This window comes from Galeopterus variegatus, unplaced genomic scaffold, assembly GCF_000696425.1.
Source record: "Galeopterus variegatus unplaced genomic scaffold, G_variegatus-3.0.2 Scaffold6409, whole genome shotgun sequence".
Lineage (NCBI taxonomy): Eukaryota > Metazoa > Chordata > Mammalia > Dermoptera > Cynocephalidae > Galeopterus > Galeopterus variegatus.
Genome location: NW_007732520.1, coordinates 64,251 through 88,161, shown reverse-complemented (window position 1 = coordinate 88,161; position 23,911 = coordinate 64,251). Strand labels below are relative to the sequence as shown.

General features: G+C 37.3%; 1 protein-coding gene across 1 annotated transcript in view; it reads left to right on the top strand.

Annotated features, from left to right (window-relative positions):
* LOC103606255 (lipid phosphate phosphatase-related protein type 5) overlaps positions 1–23,911 on the top strand; it is a 74,617-nt gene that overhangs the window by 34,690 nt on the left and 16,016 nt on the right. Inside the window, exons 4-5 of the mRNA XM_008590862.1 lie at positions 6,593–6,769; positions 15,884–16,003. Of these exons, the coding sequence (XP_008589084.1) occupies positions 6,593–6,769; positions 15,884–16,003 (297 nt within the window). The remainder of the gene's footprint in view (positions 1–6,592; positions 6,770–15,883; positions 16,004–23,911) is intronic.

Here is a 23,911-nt window from a genome sequence, read left to right as displayed (position 1 = left end):
TAGATCTATTTGCAATTGTTTGAGGAACCTCCATACCATTTTCCATAGGGGTTGCATCATTTTGCATTCCCCCCAACAATGTATGAGAGTTCCTTTTTCTCCGCATCCTCGCCAGCATTTATCGTTCAGAGTCTTTTGGATTTTAGCCTTCCTAACTGGGATGAGAGGGTATCTCAGTGTAGTTTTAATTTGCATTTCCCCTATGCTGAGTGATGTTGAGCATTTTTTCATATGTTTGTTGGCCATTTGTATATCTTCCTTAGAGAAATGTCTACTTAGCTCTTTTGCCGATTTTTTAATTGGGTTGCTTGTTTTTTTCTTGTAAAGTTGTTTGAGTTCCTTGTATATTCTGGATATTAATCCTTTGTCAGATGTATATTTTGCAAATATTTTCTCCCACTCTGTTGGTTGTCTTTTAACTCTGTTAATTGTTTCTTTTGCTGTGCAGAGGCTTTTGAGTTTGATGTAATCCCATTTATTCATTTTTCCTTTGGTCACCCATGCTTTGGGTGTCATATTCATGAAGTCTGTGCCCAGTCCTACTTCCTGAAGTGTTTCTGCTATGTTTTCTTTCCTAAGTTTTATTGTTTCAGGGTGTATATTTAATTCTTTAATCCATTTTGACTTGATTTTAGTATATGGTGAGAGGTATGGGTCTAGTTTCATTCTCCTACATATGGATATCCAGTTATCCTAGCACCATTTGCTGAAGAGGTAGTCTCTTCCCCAGTGTATAGGTTTGGTGCCTTTGTCAAAGATCAGATGGCTGTAGGTGTGTAGGTTGATTTCTGGATTCTCTATTCTATTCCACTGATCAGTGTGTCTGTTTTTAATGCCAGTACCATGCTGTTTTGGTTATTATAGCTTTGTAATATAGTTTAAAGTCAGGTAGTGTTATGCCTCCCGCTTTATTTTTTTTTGTTCAGAATTGTTTTGACTATGCATGGTCTTTTGTTATTTCTGTAATGTCTGGATAATTTTTCCATTTCTGAGAAAATGTCACTGGAATTTTGATGGGGATTGCATTGAATTTGTATATCACTTTGGGTAGTATGGACACTTTCAAAATGTTGATTCTTCCAATCCAAGAGCATGGGATATCTTTCCATCTTCTTGTGTCCTCTCTAATTTCTCTCACATCTTCTTGTGTCCTCTTTAATTTCTCTCAGCAGTGGTTTGTAGTTCTCATTATAGAGATTTTTCACATCCTTGGTTAACTCAATTCCTAAGTATTTAAATTTTTTGGTGGCTATTGTAAATGGGCAAGCTTTCTTGATTTCTCTTTCTGCATGTTCACTATTGGAGAATAGAAATGCTACTGATTTTTGTGTGTTGATTTTGTATCCTGCAACTTTGCTGAAATCATTTATCAAATCCAAGAGTTTTTTTGTAGAGGCTTCAGGCTGTTTGATATATAGGATCATGTCATCTACAAACAGGTACAGTTTGACTTCATGTTTTCCAATCTGGATGCCCTTTATTTTCTTCTCTTCTCTGATTTCTCTGGCTAGTACTTCCAACACTATGTTGAATAGGAGTGGTGAGAGTGGGCATCCTTGTGTAGTTCCTGGTCTTAAAGAAAAAGCTTTCAGCTTTTCCCCATTCAAGATGATATTGGCAGTGGGTTTACCATTTATGGCTTTAATTATGTTGAGATACTTTCCATCTGTACCTAACTTATAGAGAGTCTTTATCATGAATGAGTGTTGAATTTTATCAAATGCTTTTTCAGCATCTATAGAGATGATCATATGGTCCTTGTGTTTGATTTTATTGATATGGTGTATCACATTTATTGATTTGCATATGCTGAATCAACTTTGCATCCCTGGGATGCATCCCACTTGATCATGGTGTATAATTTTGCATATGTGTTGCTGTATTCTGTTAGCTAGTATTTTATTGAGGATTTTTCCATGTATATTCATCAAGGATATTGACCTGTAGTTTTCTTTTTTAATTGTATCTTTACCTGGTTTTGGTATCAGGCTGATGTTTGCTTCATAGAATGAGTTTGGGAGAATTGCCTCTGTTTCAATCTTTTGGAATAGTTTGTAGAGAATTGGTGTCAATTCCTCTTTGAATGCTTGGTAAAATTCTGCTGTGAATCCATCTGGTCCTGGGCTTTTCTTTTTTGGGAGCCTTCTTATAACAGCTTCAATCTCTTTTATTGTTATAGGTCTGTTCAGACTTTCTACATGTTCTTGGCTCAGTTTTGGTAGCTTGTGTGTGTCCAGAAATTTATCCATTTCCTCCATATTTTCAAATTTGTTGTTATATACTTGTTTATAGTAGTCTCAAATGATTCCATGTATTTCAGATGTATCAGTTGTAATATCACCTTTTTCATTTCCAATTTTTGTTATTTGGATCTTCTGTCTTCTTTTTTTAGTTAGCCGTGCTAATGTTTTGTCAATTTTATTTATCTTTTCAAAAAACCAACTATTAGATTCATTGATCTTTTGTATTGTTTTCTGGGTTTCAATTTCTTTAAATTCTGCTCTGATCTTACGGATTTCTTTCTGTCTGCTTTTCCCCAAGCATGCCATTCATGCTTCATTCATTCAATGATTTTTTAATTCATTGTAAAAGGCAAGCTATGCATTTCATATAGAGCAGTGAATAGACAGAGGCTCCATCCTAATGGAGTATTTTAGCGGAGAGAACAGATAAACACATACATACAAATGGAGAACATGATTTTACGTAGTGACAAATGCTGTGAAGAAAATATTCTATGCACTGTCATCTATACCTTTGCATTTTCCCTTTATTATTTTATTCAGTAAGTCTAGCCTTTACTGAGTGCTTACTGTGTGTCAGGCAAAGAGCTAAGCACAGAGCTGTCAGTGAAGAGCTCAGACTTGTCTTCTATGTCTTCACTATAGTGAAGGAAACAACCAAAGTAAACAACTACGCATTGTGGCAAGTGTCCTCAGAAAGGACAAACAAGGTGCTTTGGGAGCACAGAGCATGATGACCTGTATCGTCCCCTGTGTCTAGGATACCTTTCCCCCAGCATTTCCCCTTTGCCTGGAATTCTTGAGCTCATCCTTCAGGCTCTAACCTTAGATATCTCTCCTTTCAAGAAAACTAGCACAGCCTCTGGTTCATAGCAGGTGCTTAGCAAGCATTTGTGTGTTTTTATTTTTATTTTTATAATAGTATTGTTTTATAAATAGTGCAGTGTTTTCTTAATTTATCCAAAAGGTGGGTGTTCATTATAACGAGTGAGTCAATTCACATTACAGAATAATATGGGCATTGTGATTATATTTTAGTAAAAGCAAACAAGTAAAACCCCTTTATATGTGTGTTAATTATTGTATATATTAGTAGAAGTAAAGAGAAAAGTGTAGAAGAATATGCTCCAAGCTATTAACAGGGAGCAAATGATCAGCTTTGGCTTTTTGCGTCTTAGTGCTAATAGATATTTGTGGAATGTGTGAATAAGGATTGCTAATAACGGTGAAATGGATTGGCCTGAAAAGTAGTGAGCATCTACTGACCCTTGAGGACTGAGTGAATACCGTCCTGCTCAAATCACACACCCTTCTGTTTGTGTTTTATTTTAGCTACATTTTGACATCTGGTAAACCTAAATGATTTCATAAGTGAATTAAAAACCAAGAGAGCATGAATAATCAATTCCTGTCCTATATCCAACTTGCTTAATAGATTATTATATCATAATTTCCTCTTCTGCAAATTAGGAATTATAGACTTTCTGTGAAATAATTAGACTGGTTAAAAGACACTTATATTCATAAAGTACTAAAGAGTTGCCAAGTACAAGTGAAAATTCTATTTTTCTTTTGTGACATTCATGCTGATTATGCTCCAGAAAATCTTTTGCATTATAAAGCACTGCTATGATCCTCTTTGAAGTTAAATATACAACCCTTGAAATTCCTATAACCCTTGAAATTCAGTAACCTTCCACTCTGTACTCTGGATCTAGACATTAAGTGGGGATCTGATGGAGTAAAAGCCAAACCACAGGCCATTGCTAATATAGAAGCTCTTTCATGAGTTTGCATAGTGGCAAGACTGTGTCTTTGGGCTCTTTATAAACCTTGCTTGAGTCATTCAGGCAATTTAGGAATCAACTCAACATCAAGAGAAGCTTCAGGTTACAGCCCAAGCCCACAGGTTTTTATGGGCCTACACATCTTGGACAAGTAAGGGCTGTGCTGTATCTGAGATGGTCTTCGGGGATGAGAGGAAGATGAGTGTGTTCCAAAGCCATATAGATTCTATAGGAAGCTTTGCACATGGACCACACTTACACTACTTCCCACTTCTCCCTCACAGCAGAGCATAGATGTAGCCTCGCTCCTGTGATACTATGGTGGCCTTCTTTCTCCTATCTTTAATTTCAACTTTCCTGCATTCACTGATACTCAGTGTATGTCCATTGGCCATTTCTGCCAGGCACGAAATCAATGAAGAAAGGAAGATTAAGGGGTGACTTTCCCCTACTTCCCATCTACATCTCTCCTTTCTCAGTAGTGCCACTCCAATAATTAAGCTGTACGGTCTGCATAATAAGCTTTATCTTTATTTAACTTTTTTTATCTACCGAATGAAGGTAATAATGACACCTGACTTATAGGGTTGTTTTGAGGATTTAATGAAATAATTAATATAAAATGCTTAGAGCCTTGTCTTGAATGGTGATCACTCATTAAATGGTAGCTATAATTAATATTAGCAGTATTGATATTATTCAGTTATCATCCCACATTTATTTTATCCTAATAAAGATTGGCTATCTTTAGAGTTTTGACAAGTGAAGAAATGCAAAGGTAAGGAATCATATACCGACCTTATAGCTGTGTTAAGGAAAATCATACAAGTAGCCCAAATTTCACTCTCTATTCATATGCGCTAGTCATACAAGGAATCACTCTATTAGCTGCATCACTGGAATCCTGAAGTGGCATGATATCTTTGCCCTGTTATCTGTGTGGGCAGAACTCTTTAACACATTCTCTTAGAATGGCAAAAGCATCATTTTCTCTTTCTCACCTGTTCCTGTTTCCCAATCATGTGTACTTATCCTCCATAACTGAAATTAAGCTCTTTGGAGCACAGGTTTAGAATACACAGACCTAGTTTCAAAGGTCACAAGCCAAGGTGTAGACAATTCAACTTCCCCCCACCACCCTCCCAGAGTATTGGGACCTGGGATAGATTGCAAAGAGCTAGAACTTGGCTAAAGAATAGCTGTGTATCACTTGAACTTTTAAAAAATTCATAAAACCTCTCTAGCAGTTAAAAGGGGCTGCGAATTTTGCTCAGGAAAAAAAATAGAGAAGCTAGTTACTGGATTTCATAGTGTTCTTAAATGGTTACTATGAACTTAAATTCTGATTTTGGTTCACTTTCTTAAACAAGTGTATTTTTTTATTCAACTGAGGACATTAGTCAAGAGGTTATATGCATTTCTAAGTATTTTTCTGCGTATATTATCAGTAGCAGGTACTTCCTGACATTAATACCATAAAATCTGATTGTACTGTCAAAACCATTTCTTTTACAGTTACTCTGCTAATGACTTGAAATAATAATTGACACATTCCACTTGCAGTCAACAGATGTGCTTATAGAGTAATGCATGGTTTAAATCTTGAGCAGTTAAGGTATAGAATAAATCAAATTGGGGGAAGGACCAAATTTTTCCTGAGTACAGTGGCCCACAACTTGGAAACATTTCATTCATTGCAATCCATGGACACAATATGCTCTTCATTAGCATATGTGAAGTTGCCAAAAGTGTAGCTATCTATTCATTATTTTGTTCTATTTTTAGTTAACACATCTCTCCTCCATTGTGCTTAAGTTTTTTCGTTGTCCTAATTCTGGCTGATAAAATTTAATTAAGCAAACTAATTTTACAACTTCCGATAACAACATAAAAGCAAACCTTGGCACTGTATTGAGCCTTAAATTCTTTCTTCAAAGCAACACCTATTTGGTGGAAATTTACTTCATTATATTATATATTTTTTCTAGCTATATCCATAATTCTGGGTTTATCAAGTATGTATCCATTCAACATGGCATGCACAAATGTAGGCATTAAAAACACTCCTCCTAACAATACTATTGAGATTGATCTAAAATGAAAATTCAGATAAAATAAGAATAGACAGAGTAAAAGTGAAAAGAAAAAAAGGTCACTTGGAATTATTTGTGCTCAGTGTTCCTAGATGATTAATAATGTTACATAAGAATTGGCCATTGGTAAGAAATTGCCATATCAAGTAAGGATAATTAACTATTTGCTACTTTTTTCTTCAATTTTATTTATATTTATTTTAGTGGGGTACAGTGTGTTGTTTCAATACGTGCATATACCACACAATGATTCACTTAGAGTAGATAGCATAGTTTTGTACCTGTTAGTCTCTTGAATTCTGCTTTTAAGAAACTTCTTTCAAGAAATTCATAAACTATAGTTAATGATTTGAACCATACAGGCATATATAGGGCTATAAATATATATGTGTGAATATATACATAATATACTCTATGTATAAAGGAAATACCTTCATGAAAAGTCATGTTTTTTTATTTAATATTTCAGATGTACATTACCAACACAATCAAAGCCAAAGGAACCAGACTTGCTAAGCCGGTTCTGTGCTTGGGATTAATGTGTTTGGCCTTTCTTACTGGACTCAACAGAGTAGCAGAATATCGAAATCATTGGTCAGATGTGATAGCAGGCTTTCTGGTTGGAATATCTATAGCAGTATTTCTGGTAAGTACAAACTTATTTAGATATTATTAGGTTTTTAATTAACTTGCATGTCCATCTGTAAGAAAATACAAGTGTGCATCACTGGGTTTATCTAAATGTGGCATATCAAACAATAATATATATATTTTTAAGTCATTCTTTTCTTTCTCTATTTGTTCTGCCTAAAGTCAGGTTTGGGATGAAAAAAATATAAGTTTTACACTTAAACGTGAACATGTTTCCATATAAAATGAAGCAGAGCTAAAACACTGTCTTCCCCAGTTATTTTTTAAGACTGGATTGTTTGGAAATTTTTACAATTTCCTCAGTGCAGTTTGCATCTTGGAGTATCTAGAGCATCCCAGTGTACCCTCGTGCCCCCATGTCACAGTGCTTTCTAACGGGCAGACCTCACTTTTGACATGAGCTGTTTCACTTCAGTGACTAATAATTCATGGATAGTTTCCAAGACGATACCATCTCAAATCACATTTTACCAAGTAATCAACAGCCCACACAGTGACTTCTAATGAAGTAAGAATGCCATCTATACTCTTATTATAAAATCTCCTAGGAATATTTCTATAGGTTTTGGTTGTTAGAAAATATATTTTAGTCTGATCTTAGAATTCATCAGTCCATTATAAGTATAGGTATGCAACATTTTACCCAGATGAAAGACTGTGTAGGCTACAAATCAAAACATATTTTTACACTGACACATTATATTTTAAGAAATATTTTACTTTCAGTTCCATTACATTTAAATTGCTTCTCACATGTAGCTTTCCTTCCTTAGCCTTTTTTTTTTTTTTTTTAACTAGTTAATGACCAGGAAGCAAAAACTTATGTGAACCTTTCTAGCTACCAAATGTTTGAGCACCATTTATGTACTGGGCATTTTAAATAGGTTATTTCCTCTAGAATCCCCCACAGTAAAGTAGTCACCATGACCTCAAGTCTGCTCTACATCCTGTGCATATTTTTTTCTTTATGTTCCTCTTTCTGCTTCCCAAGGTCCCTGGAAGACTTAGGCCCAACCTTCTCCTTCTCCCTTAGAGAGACTCTGTAGCCTCATGGAGACTGGGGCCCAGGCTTGGGCCAAAACCTTTTCCTTTCTTTTACTCACCATGGTTGAAACTTGTTAATATTTTAAAAAGGAAAATAAAAAGCGTACACAAATCCTAAGAAAACAATCATAGGTAGAGCAAAGAGCATACCAGGAGTCAAAATTTCAAGGCACTGGTGTCAGATATAACTGTGTTCCAGCCCTGCAGTTCCAGAACATCTTCACTGGCATCTCATCCGCCTTCTTGTTTATCCTCCTGTGGCTGTGTCCATCTTCTCTTTACTTCCAGTGAACGTCTTAACATTTTATAAGGCCAAAGCCAGTTTCCCAGCCTGAGACCCATGTGGTAAACGATGAGCAGGACTCTGGATCCCTTTTGGCTGTAGACTCTCCCATTGCACATATTATAAACATCCCATGATAGCCCTACAAATACTCCCACACACTCAGGAAAATGACCTCATGACAGGGTTGTGAGGACACCATGCCCACATCATAAGTAAGCATACGTTTATGCACTCCTTCACAAGCATTTAGGAGTGTGAGTGTCCATGGGCGTCAGACCCTGTGCCGAGAGCTGGCAGTATGAGGGGGCTCGGATAAACATGGCCTGTCTCTGGTGGGACTTACCGTCTGCTGTGGGGGTCAAACACTAATAGATTCCTCCGTTAAACACTCCTTACCTCTCTTCTGTCATAAAATAAACATTTACTGAGCCTCTACTGCAATCCAGGCATTGTGCTTGATGCTGGGAATAAATACATGAAAAAGATACAGTCCAATGTGCATACTTAAGTAAATCACAGTCTGTTGGGGAAAAAAATTAGACACAAAGAGTTTTACAAGAGTTAATGTAATGATAGTAGTACATACTCTGGCGAAATTAGGGGTAAATCAGAAAGGGAGGTGATCCATCAACCTGCACGTTTGTAAAGCAGGTGGGTCGAGGCTGGGCATAAAGAATAAGGGGCAAAGAGCACCGTGCACAGAGGCGACAGGACATGCTTCATAAATAAGTGTGCGTGGAGCACCTTGTCTGTTCCAGGCCCGGGGCATAGCGTGTGCACGAGTAGCCCGGCAGCCTGGGATGGGAGCAGTCACCCAGCACGAGTGAGAAGGCGGGGATGGAAAAGCACGCGGGGGGTGGGGGGTTGCTGGCGGGGATATCTGGAATGGCTGTATATCGGGAAAATAATCGGGCTTTTGTTTACGAACGTGGGTGATTTGGGAGCCTCTGTCAGGCTTCAAGTGAGTTAAAACAGTAAAACCTCCTGGTGAAATACCAGCTTCTCCATATACTCGATTTATACCATTAAAGCAATTGGCTTAGCCTTGCTGAGCCTCAGTTTCTCCCTCTTTAAATGAGGCTAATAGCCTCCCTAAAGGATCATTATTAGGATCTACAGAGGTTAAACAAAATAGTGCGTGTTTGTTGAATGTCCATACAAATAACTAAAATAAGTTCCATAAATGATAGTTTGTTTCCTCTCAGTTACTTTTACTGTGTGATAAGATCTGCACTTTGAAAACATGTTTGCTGGAGAATAAAGCTCCAGGTGAGGATAGAGGAGACAGGTAATGGAGAACCAGGGAAATAAGATGGCACAAACTGGACCTCGGGGAACAGAGAAGTAGGATACCTTGCGTATTCTCTGGGATATTCAGGAGGTGGAACGGTTTGGAGCCTGCTGGAACACTGGAGGTGACGTGGATGAGGCGGAAGGAGTGTTCTATCATGATGCCTGGGTTTCTCATTTTGGCAACCCAGCAGAACATTTATTTTGAGCAGTGACTCCAGCTCTGGCCTGCAATATCCTGAGGTGTTTCCAATTATCTTGCTCTGTGTGCAGAATCATAAAGTGATTCCAAAATAAAATTAATGCTGATCCACTCCAAGCCTGTGTGTCAAGGTTAAGGCAGCTCACATGCCCATCACTCAGACTGTGCCTAGCAGTTGTCTTTGACTCATCCCCCGGCTCCTCCCCACGCCAGTGATTCATCTAGCCCAAGTTCATTTCCACTACAAAAATATTTCTTCCATGTTTTATGTCGTTGCCCTTCTGACCATATCCCCTCAATCTAGAGATTGTTGCTCCTCACCTCTGCTACATCTACAGGTTCCCAGCTGCCTCCTCACTTCAGACTTGCCTTAAAATACCTCCCCCATTCTGCTTCTGTGTTCTTTATAACAGCTCACTGCTAATAGCAAAACAAAAACAAAATCAAAACCTCTTCTCTGCTGCTTCAAATCCAGACACTTGCATTGGACTTCTGTGGTCCTCACTAATCCGGCTGTACTCTTCCTAGTGAAGTTTATTTTTCCCTCTTCACAGAGTAAATAAATCCTGCACTTAGAATCCCATCAGTTTTCTTCCTCTCTCACTAACAGGCTCTGTCCATACTACACATGTGCCTCAGTGGGAATACCTACTCTTGGGTATATTTTAGAAGCAAAACGGGTTGCGAGTCAGAAAAGCCTAGGCGTGAATCCTGCCTTTGCCACTTGCTGAAAGTAGGACCTCGGACAAGTCGCTCAGCTCTTCAGTATTCAATGTTCCTGAAATAGTGAGGCCTTCCCTAAACCATGTTTAAAATGGCTACCCCTCCCCGAGGGTTGCTCTCCTCATTTCCTACTTTACTTTTCTCCATAGCATGTTCCAGCTTGTAAGATGTGATACTAACTTAATTCATTCGTGTGCAATAAATTCGTGTGTAATACGCCACGTATAGCATTTTTGTTTTTGTTTTGCTGCCAATCCCGCTAGAATGTAAACTTCTCGTGGAGAAGTCTTTTCGTTTGTTTTGTTCACTGTGCATCCCTAGTACCTAGAACAGAGTCTGGCACATAGGAGGTACCATAGCATGTTCCAGCTTGTAAGATGTGATACTAACTTAATTCATTCGTGTGCAATAAATTAGTGTGTAATACACCACGTATAGCATTTTTGTTTTTGTTTTGCTGCCAATCCCACTAGAATGTAAACTTCTCGTGGAGAAGTCTTTTCGTTTGTTTTGTTCACTGTGCATCCCTAGTACCTAGAACAGAGTCTGGCACATAGGAGGTATTCAGTAATGATGAGTGAGTGAAGGAGGAAATGTTTGATTTACTTCCCAGAGCTCTTTTAAGGTTGAAGTGAAATCCCACATGTAATAAATATAGCTGAACACCTGATACAGAGAAGGAGCTGGATATCATAAAGGATTTGACTGCGGTGGTCACAGGTGAGGACTATGCTTTGACCACTGTAGTCAAATCCTCACTTTTGACCACTGTAGTCAGATCCTTTATGCACTTGAGATTTGCCTCAGGCAAGTCCCAGTTTCCCCAGGAAGTGTCCCTGATCAGCTGGTTCTCCTATTTTTCCTGGATTTCTATAACTCTCTCAGTTTGTCCTGTTAAAATCTAACAAGAAATTATATTCTGTCCTAAATTTATCATTCTTATTTATGTGCATCTTGATTAAAGTTATGGAGCAGATCTTTATGCTTAGCAAAATACAAAACAAAAACTGGTTGAACAATAATTATAGATTATAATTTTATAGAAATATGTGCCTCATGTTACTTCCAAAAATGATATATATTACAGTGTCAGAATCATTCATGTTTATGGAGCCACACCATATATTATCATATATAATATAATATAATAATAACAATAATAGTTATTTATATGCTTTTTATTATATTAGCTCAATCCCCATAACAGCTCATTGAGATATAGTTATTATTGTCCTCATTTTGAACATTAAAAAAAAAAAAAAACAATACCAGGCCTGGTTATATTAAGTGGCTTGCCCAAGTTCACAAAGTTAATTACATGAGAGAGTCCAGGATTAAGATCTAGATCTGTTTGACCCCCCAACCCATGCATGTAACTCCATGCAATAATGATGCTTCATTGCCACAAAGGAAGAAGGAAAATAAATACTAATGGATTAAATTTGCTATCACTACTGAAAAAAGAAAAGAAAAAATGTATATGTAGTGATTTATTAGTATCATCTTTGTAGGAGAAGGTAGAATTATGGAAGTCACTAATATAAAAATAGAATGTCAAAGGAAAGTAGCTTTAAATTATATAGGCACATGAGAAAATTTGAGAATTTGTGGCCTGGATTGCTCAATCATTCATCAGTTCACTCACTGTGGCAGTGGGAAAACAATGGTGAGAGAAAAAACAAAAAACAGCATCTCTGATTTTGTGGAGCTTACAGCCTCAGAAAGGACTCACATCGATCAAAGTATCACTCTAACTGATGTATAATTTCATATTGAGATGGGTGCTTTGATTAAAAGAATCACAGTTCCAGGTGAGCCAAAAGCAAACTAACAAAAACAAAACAAACCATCTTATCGTGGGGTGAGGGGAAAGCATCCATGAGGAAGTGATGTTGAGATGAGAGACTGAGTTAGACACGGCACCCAAGGACAGTGCAGATGAGGAGCATTCCAAGCAGAGGAAGTGAAGGGAAGAGACGGTGTTTGGAAAACTGAAAGAAGAAAGGCTGCGGAGGTGAGCCAGCGTTTACACCTCATTATAAGGGAAAGGGGAAGCCAAGCCACAAATGCTTTTAAGAGGATGACATGATCCACCTTGGACTTGCAAAGCTTATTCTCACGTCTTTATAGAAAACAGATTGGAGGGGCCAACACTAGATTTAGGGAGACAGATTAAAAAGTTACGCAGGAACCCAGGCAAGAGATGGTGGTTCTTAGTCTTTGGAGCTGTTGGTGGATAGAATGAAGCAGATATAAGAAATCAAGATATTTAGATACCAAGATATTTAAGAAGTAAAATTGAGCAGATTCAGGGACTGGCTGAATTAAGGAGATGTAAAGGATAATCCAGGTTTTCAGCCTTGTGCAACTGCATCGGGATGGGAGTGGGGGAGCGGGGAAGGGGTGTTACCTTTCCCTGAGAGGGTTCAGAAAAAGATCAAGGCTGGAGTGGGGTCAGGAGATGAGCAAATCTTGAGTTTAGCTTTGAACACTTGTTGAATTTGTTATATGCACTTGCCAACCGAAGAAACGAACTTAACTTAGTGATTAATTGCAGTCTCTTCACATTCTATTTGAGAACACTGAGACCCAGAGAACTGTCCAAGAACAAATAGACTCAGACAGTCTCGGGATCAAAAACCAGATCTTTTGCTTTTCCTTATTTTTACCAACAGGAAATCAATTCCATACTTGTGAATGTTTGCAGACAGGAATTAAATATTTGAATGTGACTCTAAAGAAGATTCGGTAATCTCTTTTCATATAAAAAATAAGTAATGAAGAATAATCATTGTGCTAATAGATACCTTTTAATATATATCTACTATGTGTTAGGCTCTCAAGCATTTCACATGAATTCTCAGCTGCTTCAGTAATTTTCCTGATCTTTAATTAAGGCAAAGAGATAACCAATACATCCTTTCAAAGAGTTTTTCAAACCTAAATAATATAAAATACAATTATACTAATTCCAGAAGCCCATATTAACTCTAGATGAGCTTTCCTTCATCTCATGAGTTCCATCATGTCTGTGTACATAGTTATTTCAACAAATTTTACATCAGAGGAATTATCAGCAAATGTTTCATCTGCTCAATTTTTTTTAAAAAAAATCTATAATACTAATGAAAAGGGAAATGTGTGTGTCTATATGTATTTCTTGTAATGAGTGTGAAACTGCTTGTTTTGTTGTTACTGTTGGCTAAAATTCTTGATTATTATCATTTGTATTCCAAAGAGGTGGTCGGCAAACTACAGTCCACAGACCATTTGGCCTGCTGCCTATTTTCATAAAGAAAATTATGTCAGACCAATGACATGCCCACTCATTTATGAATTGTCAATGGCTGCTTCCTCACCAAAAGGGCAGTTGAGTAGTTGCCGCGAGACTGTAAGCCTGCAAAGCCAAAAACACGTACTATCTTCCCTTTACAGACAAAATCTGACAACCCTATCTCTACAGCAGTCAGTATCTGTTAGTTCTTTGTTGGGTCATGAAGCTGGCAACATCATTCGATATAAGATTTACCAAATGCCCTTCTCCAAGCCTTACCATCCCTTATTTTAAAGATCTTGGTGGCAATGGTGAAGTTGAGGTATCAAATTATCAGGCTTTGATCTATGTTTCTAATTTATAATACTTCTAGGAAGTGGAGGACAAGAACTATATAAAATCTCCAAGGAAATATATTTCTGACATAAAGTCATAGTATGTGTTATTATTTTGTAGATTTGTACATTCTTTTTAAAAACTGTACAATAGCCAAGATTTTATTGGCCTTTGAATATACTCGGTAATGAGCCCTATTAAAGAAAAGGCTTTCCAATGGAGCATTTGTGAAAATATGCAATGTAAATGTATAATTATATATTAAGTATTTATTTTAAAAATCACTGTGGCACCTTCTGTTTTGCTACTTGTTAGCAGTGCAGTTTGGGAAGCGCGGCGGCGCTCCCGTCCGAGGGTTTGGATCCCACATACAGACCGGCTCCCGCTCACTGGCTGAGCGAGGCGTGGGAGCAACACCGAGGTTTGCAATCCCGTTGCCGGTCCCTGGTCCGGTACGGGGGCAACACTGAGGGTTGCAATCCGTTGCCGGACACGGAAAAATAAGACAAAAGACAAAAAAAAAAAAAAAAAGTGAATGTTAGGTTATTACTGCAAGTGAGTTCTGTATTTTGACTTATAATAGAATATAAAACCCAGGAAAAGAAAACTCAAGAATACCTTACCTGCTAATAGAAACAAACAATAGCAAATAATTTTTCCATGTTGTTTAATTCACTATTTCTTAAAATATGGTCTACTTGCATTAGAAATTTCTGTAATGGGCCGGCCCGGTGGCGCACTGGAGAGTGTGCCGCTTGGGAGCGTGGCGGCGCTCCCGCTGAGGGTTCAGATCCCATGTGGAGACCGGTTCCCGCTCACTGGCTGAGCATGGTGCGGGCGCAACACCGAGGGTTGCGATCCCGTTGCCGGTCAGTAAAAAAGACAAAAAGAAAAAAAAAAAAAAGAAATTTCTGCAATGCATTTTAAAAGTGCCAACTCCTATGCCCCATCCCTCATTTACTAAATCAAAATCTTTAGGGGAAGGCTTAGGAATATGCATTTTTAACAGTGCCAGAACTTTATTTTTATGCACTCTAAAGTATGAGACCTTCTGGTGTATTTCAAAATCTGTCACATATGGGATATAATTAATTGAAACAAGGGTCAATTTCCTTTATGGTAAAGGTTATTCTATTTCAAGAGTAGCCCCTGTAAGCTATCGTTGAAATGCCAAGTATATATGGGACACAAAAATAGACAATAAACTGGGTTAATTAAAGGGATGCTACTAAATTGGAGAGTTCCAGTTGTAGAAGTTTTATTATGAATGTAATGATCTTGAAGCAATGGAAAATAATTAGCATTTAAATTAAGTTGTAGGTTAGACGCATTAGGGAAAGGTTAGCTTGCTGTGAATTTTGATAAGGTTATGGTGTTATTTTTGGATTGATTTGAGCATTGACTATACTTTAATGAAAATTTCGGAATAATAAAATTGTCATTATTAATTGAGCCACATATTAATTGGTAAGTTTCTTGAACATATCTGCATTGAAGTAGCTATTAAAATTTATGCAAGGGCTGGCCCGGTGGCGCACTGGATAGTGCGCCGCTTGGGAAGTGCGGCGGCACTCCCGCCCGGGGGTTCGGATCCCACATACAGACCGGTTCCCACTCACTGGCTGAGCGAGGTGCGGGAGCAACACTGAGGGTTGCGATCCCGTAGCCGGTCCCGGTCCGGTACGGGGGCAACACTGAGGGTTGCGATCCATTGCCGGACATGGAAAAAAGACAAAAGACAAAAAAAAAAAAAAAAAAAAAATTATGCAAGATAAATCTGGATGTAACATTAAATATGTAATATTTAAGTAATTTTAATACTTACATTTATATTTAAGTTTATGTTGATATTTTATATTTATATTTATTTATGTTTATTAAGCTATTCACAAGGATAATATTCATAGAGAGAGCATAGTTTTGATTCAACTGAAATTGTTTTCTGAAATTTTAGGTCGTGTGCGTGGTAAATAATTTCAAAGGAAGACAGCCAGAAAACGAACATATACACATGGATAATCTGGCACAGATGCCAATGATCAGCATTCCTCGAGTAGAAAGTCCTTTGGAAAAGGTAACATCTGTACAGGTGATTTATAATTTAAATTCTAAAATGTGATTGTTATCTAGAGCAAATGAATAATTATTCCTGTGTGTATGTCTGGAGAGTGCCTTCACAGTCAGTGCTGATTACCTGAAACAACCTCAGAGTCTAGTGGTATTTAGCAAGATTTAGCCACTTAGAAATCATCTTAGAAAAATGCATGAATACCTGTTACATGGAATCTATTCAGTACCTTGCCGTAACTTCTGAAGAAGGAACACTGTACATTGGTCTCACAAGTAGGCAAAATAATAAGATGGTTTTACTTGCAAATACTCATATATGCATTTTTCACAAAATACATTCCATTTCTGCCATGTTCCATTTCTATGAGAAAGAGCTTAGTATAATGCCTGGCACGTGCTTAGTCTCAATGAACAAAGATCTGGCAGCAGGAAAACACCAGTCGTGCTCTCCTAACCAGGGAGGCACTGAGGGTCGGGTTGGTCTGAATGCAGTTGGACCATGCGGCACTTTGAATGGCAATGAATATGCAAGCCAGGCACTTCACAAAAACTGTTCTTGAGACTTTTGTGAACCAGATAGGGTAATATTTCCTAATTTTGATGCAGTTATGTGTGTTTGTAACTAATTAAATGATTGCTCAGAGGGTTCTTAGTGGCTTCTCCTCAGCCCTGTCCACTTCCATATTCTGATCCGTATCTTAGATGAAGAGTTCCGTTACATGCTAATCAGCTGTTTAGATGATGTGAACCCGTGAGGGACAATTAATACATTGGATGAAAGAATAAAATTCTTGAGAGACCACAATAAGGTATAGTTGACTAGAAATAAAGGAAGTGTTTTGTATTTGGATTTTTTTAAAAGTCCATGTGTAGGATGAGGTACATCTAGGTTAACTGCACAAATGCAGAAGGCTCAGAGGGTGCACAAGGCTACCATTCAGCATGTGTCAACCACACTGTCCCACGGAGGGAAAATGAGATCGCAAATGAGGCTGATGGTTGGCTCTGCTCAGCTCTGGTCAGACCAACTTATAACACTGTGTACTGACCTTGACAACACAATGCAAAATGGAATAGTTAGTACTCAATACATGTTGGTTAAATGAGTAAATGAATATGTCCAGGATGGTGAGTGGACTCCAAGTCGTGGATTATAAGGGACTGTAGGAGAAATGATAAATGATTAGTCTAGAGGAAAAGAGAATTCATGAAAGAAATTATATCTTCACATAAGTATCCAATGGACTAATGTACAACACAGGGATGAGATTAGTTCTGTAGGGCCTTAGAGATCACAATTGGGACAAGAGAAAAGAAAGTGAGTGTAAAAAAGTAAATAATGGCTTGAAAGAAGAAAAAAAAAAACTTTCTGAAAATGGTATAGCTACCTTAAGAGAGATGAAATTTCCTTTTACTATAGGGATTCCAGAATAGCTAAATAATCATTTGTCCATGATACTGTGGAAAGAATTCAAGCATTTAGGTAAGGATAGAGGTAACTAATAATAATAATAATAATAACAACAACAACAACAACAATAACAACTACCATTTAATGATCCAGTATGTGTCAAGTTCTATGCTAATGGTTTATATAAACTCCACAAAAACACTTCTGTGCTCTACAAGTGTAATAACAGTCCTCACAGCAACTTTTAAAGCTGGGTCTCAATATAGTGACACATTCTGATAATAGTCCACCAGTATTCCTTCTGTTTTTCCCTTTAGTGATTAAATCCCCCCATGTTAACTACTGTCACGACCGCCTAGCTACAGTCTATATTCCCAGCTTCCCTTGCAGTTAGGTGTGACCATGTGTTCAAGTTCAGACCAATGGAATGTGAGCAGAAGGGAAAGTACAATATCTGGTCTATCTTTTTTGTGGAAACTTGACCTGGACATTCTCTATTCTTTCTTGCCAAATGGAGAAGGTAATGACAGGAGCAACCTTGGAAGTCACTTTGTAAGATGATCAATCTATCCTGCCAGCCTGGGTCCAAGGATATACATACTCTAGGTGGATCTGAGAAATAAATGAACTGTTTTTCCCTCTGAGCCATTGGACTGTTTTATTTTTTATGGTGGTTTAGTTAATGTCCTATTACAATAAATTTTTCCATTTTACAATTAAGAAAACAGCACTTCCAAGTGGCTAACTCATAAATGTTCACATTTTTAAACAGCAGAGAAAAATTATACAATGTAATATTTCAGGATACATACCTATGTGAAAAAATATGTTTTAAAAACCAAATAATATGTACAAAATTAGATCTTTTTCAACTTTACAAATAAGGACAGAAAGCAATGGAATTTAGGAAGATATCTTGCACACATTTTGAATAGTCAGAGTAACAGAGTCCTTTCATTTTATATACCTCTGAAATTAAAAATAATCACAGTCTTCAGCTTTTTAACATATTTATTTGCATGAGTGTTCTTTAGTAGCTTCCTAGGACTGCCAAATATTCTTATATACCATTATATCATTCTATATATTAAATGATCAAAAAAATTCCTGTTGTTGACTTTATATTAATTCATTTTCATTTAGTTTTAAAATATTAGATTGTAAAAGCAAAAATATTCCATTAGAATTTATAAATTTCTAGAGATGAGTGTTTATTAACTTCTCATTTAATTTTTGTTTATTAGTCCGTGTACTTCGTTTTCACTCTGGTAGTTAGGGAATAAAGGTGGTTTGAACCTGGTTCTGTTCTCCCTTCCTTGCCACAGTGCGACGGCACCACACCCTGCTGGGCACCTACTTTATTTTCCCTCTTTTCATTCCTATTCCCAGGCAAGATGTTGTCTGTCCAGTGCATGGTCTGACCCCGTACTCATACAGACCATGGGAGGATCACGAGACAAAGTTCTGGCACATATCTCAAACTTCCCTTTAAAACTCTGCTGCTGAGAAGACATGTATTTGTGCTCATCAGCCAGAAAGGGACAAAGGGTGTCACTTAAAGGAAGCCTACAATCACTTTCTCTTCTTTTTGTGATAAGGAGTATTTGGGATGAATACGAGTGTATTGCTTTTCATCATAGTTCACGGTGGTAAAGAAGTGAATGGAAAATTCTTCCCAGTACTTTGATCCTAATAAATGATAGTTAGAGAGTGACATGAGATCCTTAAAGCTGGCCCTCTGACGAGAGAAAGGGAGCCCTGTGTTAAAGTTTGATCTGCAGGCACGGCCAATAGTTTTAGCATTATTATGCCAAGCTGTCATTTTCTAGCTGTCGCTTTTGTGTGGAGAAAGCAAAGGATTTCTTTTAGAAGTTATGTACTTAAACAACCTCTTATGTTCAAAGTACATGTTTGATAAACTGTAAGCTGCAGAGTAATACAGCATACAAGCATTCTTTATTTTTATGTCAGCTATTTATCCCTTAATTATAGGGAGTTCGTCATATAGTTAATTACCATAGTTTATGAGGAAAAGTCATGATTTTTCTCAAAGCTAAGTAAATCTGAAAATTCATTATATTTGTTTTATGAAAATAATTAGTCATCTGTGGAAAGTGGCCAGTCATATCCCAACATGCACTAAATATTCAAGTTACCAGTAACTTCATTATGGTTGTTTGTCATATCAAATTGTGAAAAGCTTTAATGAATATCAGGAAGGAATTATTAAATCAGTTGTGGCACATTCCTGTAATGGGATCAGGTCATTATGGTGCGGTGCCTCTGCTCACAGGCTGGAGAGGCAGACTGAGAATTTTGGACAGTTTTGACCTTAAGCAACTCACTTAAATACTAGGTGACTCATTTTTCTGTTTCATAAATTGATCATTATGAGAGTTCAATAAGCTAATAGTAAAGCACTTAGAACAGTGTCTGGCATCTATGGAACCCTTAATAATTGCCAACTATAATTATTATTACCATTTAACAGTTAAAATGGATGAGATAAATCAAGACGTGCAAAGTTTCTCAATATATATTGTGAATTTTTTAAAAAATCTTTATATATATATAAAATGTGTGTGTGCATAATGAAACCAGTTATGCAAAATACCACACAAGATATTTATCTCTAGTAGGACAGAAAGAAGCATGTAGATGAGAAAGAGAAAGAGAGAGAGAGAGAGAGAGAAAGAGAGAAATGGACACTGATCAGAGAAATCCTTAAACTCAAGGAGGCAACTGAGATAGTGGACCATGACTTTACCTACATTCCTGATTCTTTCTCTCTCTTCCTTTCTTTCTTTCTCTCTGTCTTTTCTTCTTTCTTTCTTTCTTTTCTTTATCTTTTTTCCTTCTATAATGAAAGACTATACTATTTAAGAATAATTATATAACTAAAAATAATTAAAATTTTTAAAAGTTATTCAGTTTTCTTGAGCTACTGTCTAAGGAGGTCCTGGTTATGTTTCTTATTGGATTGACCACTAATATTTCCAGATTGAACAAAGTTCCTTGGAAAAATTCCCCCAGGGTTGTTTAAATCCTTGTGCTCCTTCCTTATAACTCATCTGATCTTTTTGAAAGTGTTCAGTTTATTTTTCTGACTAATTGGGCATGGAAATCTTGGTTGTGGCTCCCATGCACTTATGCTCAGTATCGAGCTTTCCTGGGTACACCTGCAGCCATCCCCATTTTTGGCCCTAACAGCTCCAGGGCCCTGCACATTAGCTGTATGTAGTGCCTCTCACTTACAGGATCCACAAAGTTCCCACCCGACCAAAAACCCAGGGAGCAAAATCTCTTTGTAGGTCACACCACTCCTTCCTCTCAAACTCATCCTTTTCTGGCTCCTGCCTTTGAGCCCACGCATCCCCAACGAAAGCTCAGTGTTGCATGTCTCCAGAAATGCAAGACACTATTAATTACCCTTGTGAGTCCACGAAACAAAGTTCTGACTCTCCTTCTAGGAAGTGGATATGGAAATATTTACATTTTCTTTATCTTAGTCTCCTATATTAGCAAGAACAAAGTAGGATTTAATATCTTAATAGCTGTGTCAGCAAGAGTGCAACTAGATAGTAGTGTAAAATTTTAGAAATTTCTACTAGATATAGTATAAATAAATCCAGATTGAGAGAATTTCCCAAAGGACAATTAAATTTTTCCTTTGTCATTAAAGAAGTACAATGTTGCAGGAGTGGCTAAAATCTTATAGAGACCCACTAATATCCCAGAATTTCAAAGAGTGAGAATGAGAGATAGCAGCAACCTCTAAGAAAGGGAAGAGTCCATCCCATTTAGAGCACATTTGTACACCTTGGACCAATACCATTTTGAGATAGAGTTAGGCAAATACACACCCAAAAAAGCCTTCAGACAAGAAGCTTTTCTCTGATCAGGCTTCTAATTAGTATGGGTTCATGCCAGATGAAGGAATCCTTTTCTGAACTAAATGGCTACCCCAAAAGTGGATGAAGAGTTATCTTCATTTGACAAAACAAAACAAAACAAAGAAACAAACAAACAACAACACAATTGTCTCCATGGACAGCACCAGCCTCTTGGAATAGAAGTTAGACTGAACAGAACAGCAGTCTTTTTGGAATTTCAACAAGCGTAGTAAAATGTATAGAAAAGAGTGAAAATGTATAGAAACAACGTGATATTCCTAAAAATGCCCATGGTCTCAGCTTCTTCTCACACTCCACTTACACTGTTAAATCATCAAAATGCTGATATAAACTACATCCACCAGCTCTTCCACTCAAGACCTAAGTGGAGGATTCCCTGGCTATTCATGGATATAGTTGAGTGATCATTGATAAATCTTCTCCCACTCATTTTAGGAAAATAAACTGAGCTAAATCTATTCTGATTCAAGCATGAATAATCAGGACAAGAATGTAAATCTTTACAATGATTTTTGTGACACAGAAGAGAGAGAGAGAGAGCCATATTTCAAGATAGAGAACATGTTTTTGTTTTTTTCTTAAAAGACAAATGATAAGAAATTTAATGAAATGCATTGTAGATAGAATCTCTTTTCCACAATTAAAGAAATTAAAGAAAACATGTGAAATGAGAGATGAAAGATAGACTAGGAAACTAATGTAAGAAAACAAATAATGCTATGACAGGATTACAATCAATGCTAGAAACCATAAAGAACAAAGCCCACACTGGGGAAAGTCAAATCAGTTATATTAAAGACAAGTTTTACAGTAAAAGAACAGGAGAATGAAACCGATCTATGAAAGATAATAGATATGAAAGACATGCCACAGAAACCTAACAGAATCACTGTTACCCTGAAGAAGAGGACAAATGGAGCAGCAGCAGTATTCAGAGACAGACTTTTTTTTTTGTCTTTTTGTCTTTTTTTCCGTGTCCAGCAACGGATCGCAACCCTCAGTGTTGCCCCCGTACCGGACCGGGGACCGGCAACGGGATCGCAACCCTCGGTGTTGCTCCCACGCCTCGCTCAGCCAGTGAGCGGGAACCGGTCTGTATGTGGGATCCGAACCCTCGGGCGGGAGCGCCGCCGCACTTCCCAAGCGGCGCACTATCCAGTGCGCCACCGGGCTGGCCCCAGAGACAGACTTTAAGGAAACTTTTCTTCCAAATAAATACTTGAATCTTTAAGCTAGAAGGGCTAAGTGGATACAAGGTAAATTGAAATATATAATAGAAATTAGATACTTCTCAATGAAATGTTTGAATTTCAGTACTGAAGAAAGAATCCTATAGTAGATAAATTCCACACTAGATGGTAGTATTTTTCCCATTTATTATCTACCTCCTTTTTTAGGCGGAGTATCCTTCCCGGTCCAATTACTTGGGACTTGGTCAATAATATGTGGATAGAACTGATACATACCTCATGCACTGGAAACCTGTAGAGCCATCCTGAGTTTCTGTCCTCCTTATTGCTCCTGTGCCTTCTTCAGGGGAAGGCTATTTTCCAGATAAGCATTTCTCCCTCGGCCTGGGCCCCAGGATGTAAGGCAGGGGAAGCAGACCAGCACCCAAACCGTAGCCTGGATCAGATCCACAGAACATGGCCATAATGTAGTAGGAGGGAGAAATAAATGTTTGCTGTTGGAAGCCACTGAGTTTTTGAGGTTGTTAAGCAGTATACCTAGTGAAAACAAATACAAACACGAAGGCAGAAAGAGTGGGTTGTCTACCCAAGATTGTTGGCACACTGGCCCCAGACTTCTCCCTTCATAACAGTAGATGCAAGATCTATCCTACTCCCTCTGTTACACATGGAGTAAAGTCTTCAGAGTTTTCAAGGAATAAATCTGTGACATAAGAAATCTATTCCCACACAAAAGACCATTTAAGTATTAAGATAACCATAAAATATCAGCTGTGCAAGAATTCGGGAGTTATGCTATTCATGAAAAGTTACCAGAAAATGTTTACTAACTAAACTCATACCCCAATATCTAGAGCTCTCAAATTAGGAAAGCCATGATATGAATGAATTAGCAGAAAGAATGGAAACCATTTAAATGTAGAGCTAATTAAAATTAACTGTGGTATAATACAGAAACAGTGCAAAATTATACAATTGACTTAAAGAGAATGTACATAACAAAATAAAATAATATAAAATGACAAAATAAGGCATAAATCCTAGATAATACCAGGAAAAGTATAAAAAGTATGAGATTTTCCAGATTTCCTAAAGGAGGGACTCAGTATTATTGCTTTATTCTTGGCATTGCTAACTAGAAAAATGTTCAAGCATTTTTGAAAAATAAAAGTTACTAAGAGCAGTTTAAAACAATTTATAAAAGGCCAATCACAAAGTTTAAAATATAAACAACACATATGTCAAAGGGTAATGGCTATAATATATAAAACATCCTAATTGAAAAATTGGTAAAGTTCATGAATAGGTAAGTCATTAGAGACCAAATACAAATGGGAAATAAATACATGGAAAAGTATGTTCTGTCACCTTGGATGAAAATTCATGAAGGGTCTTTT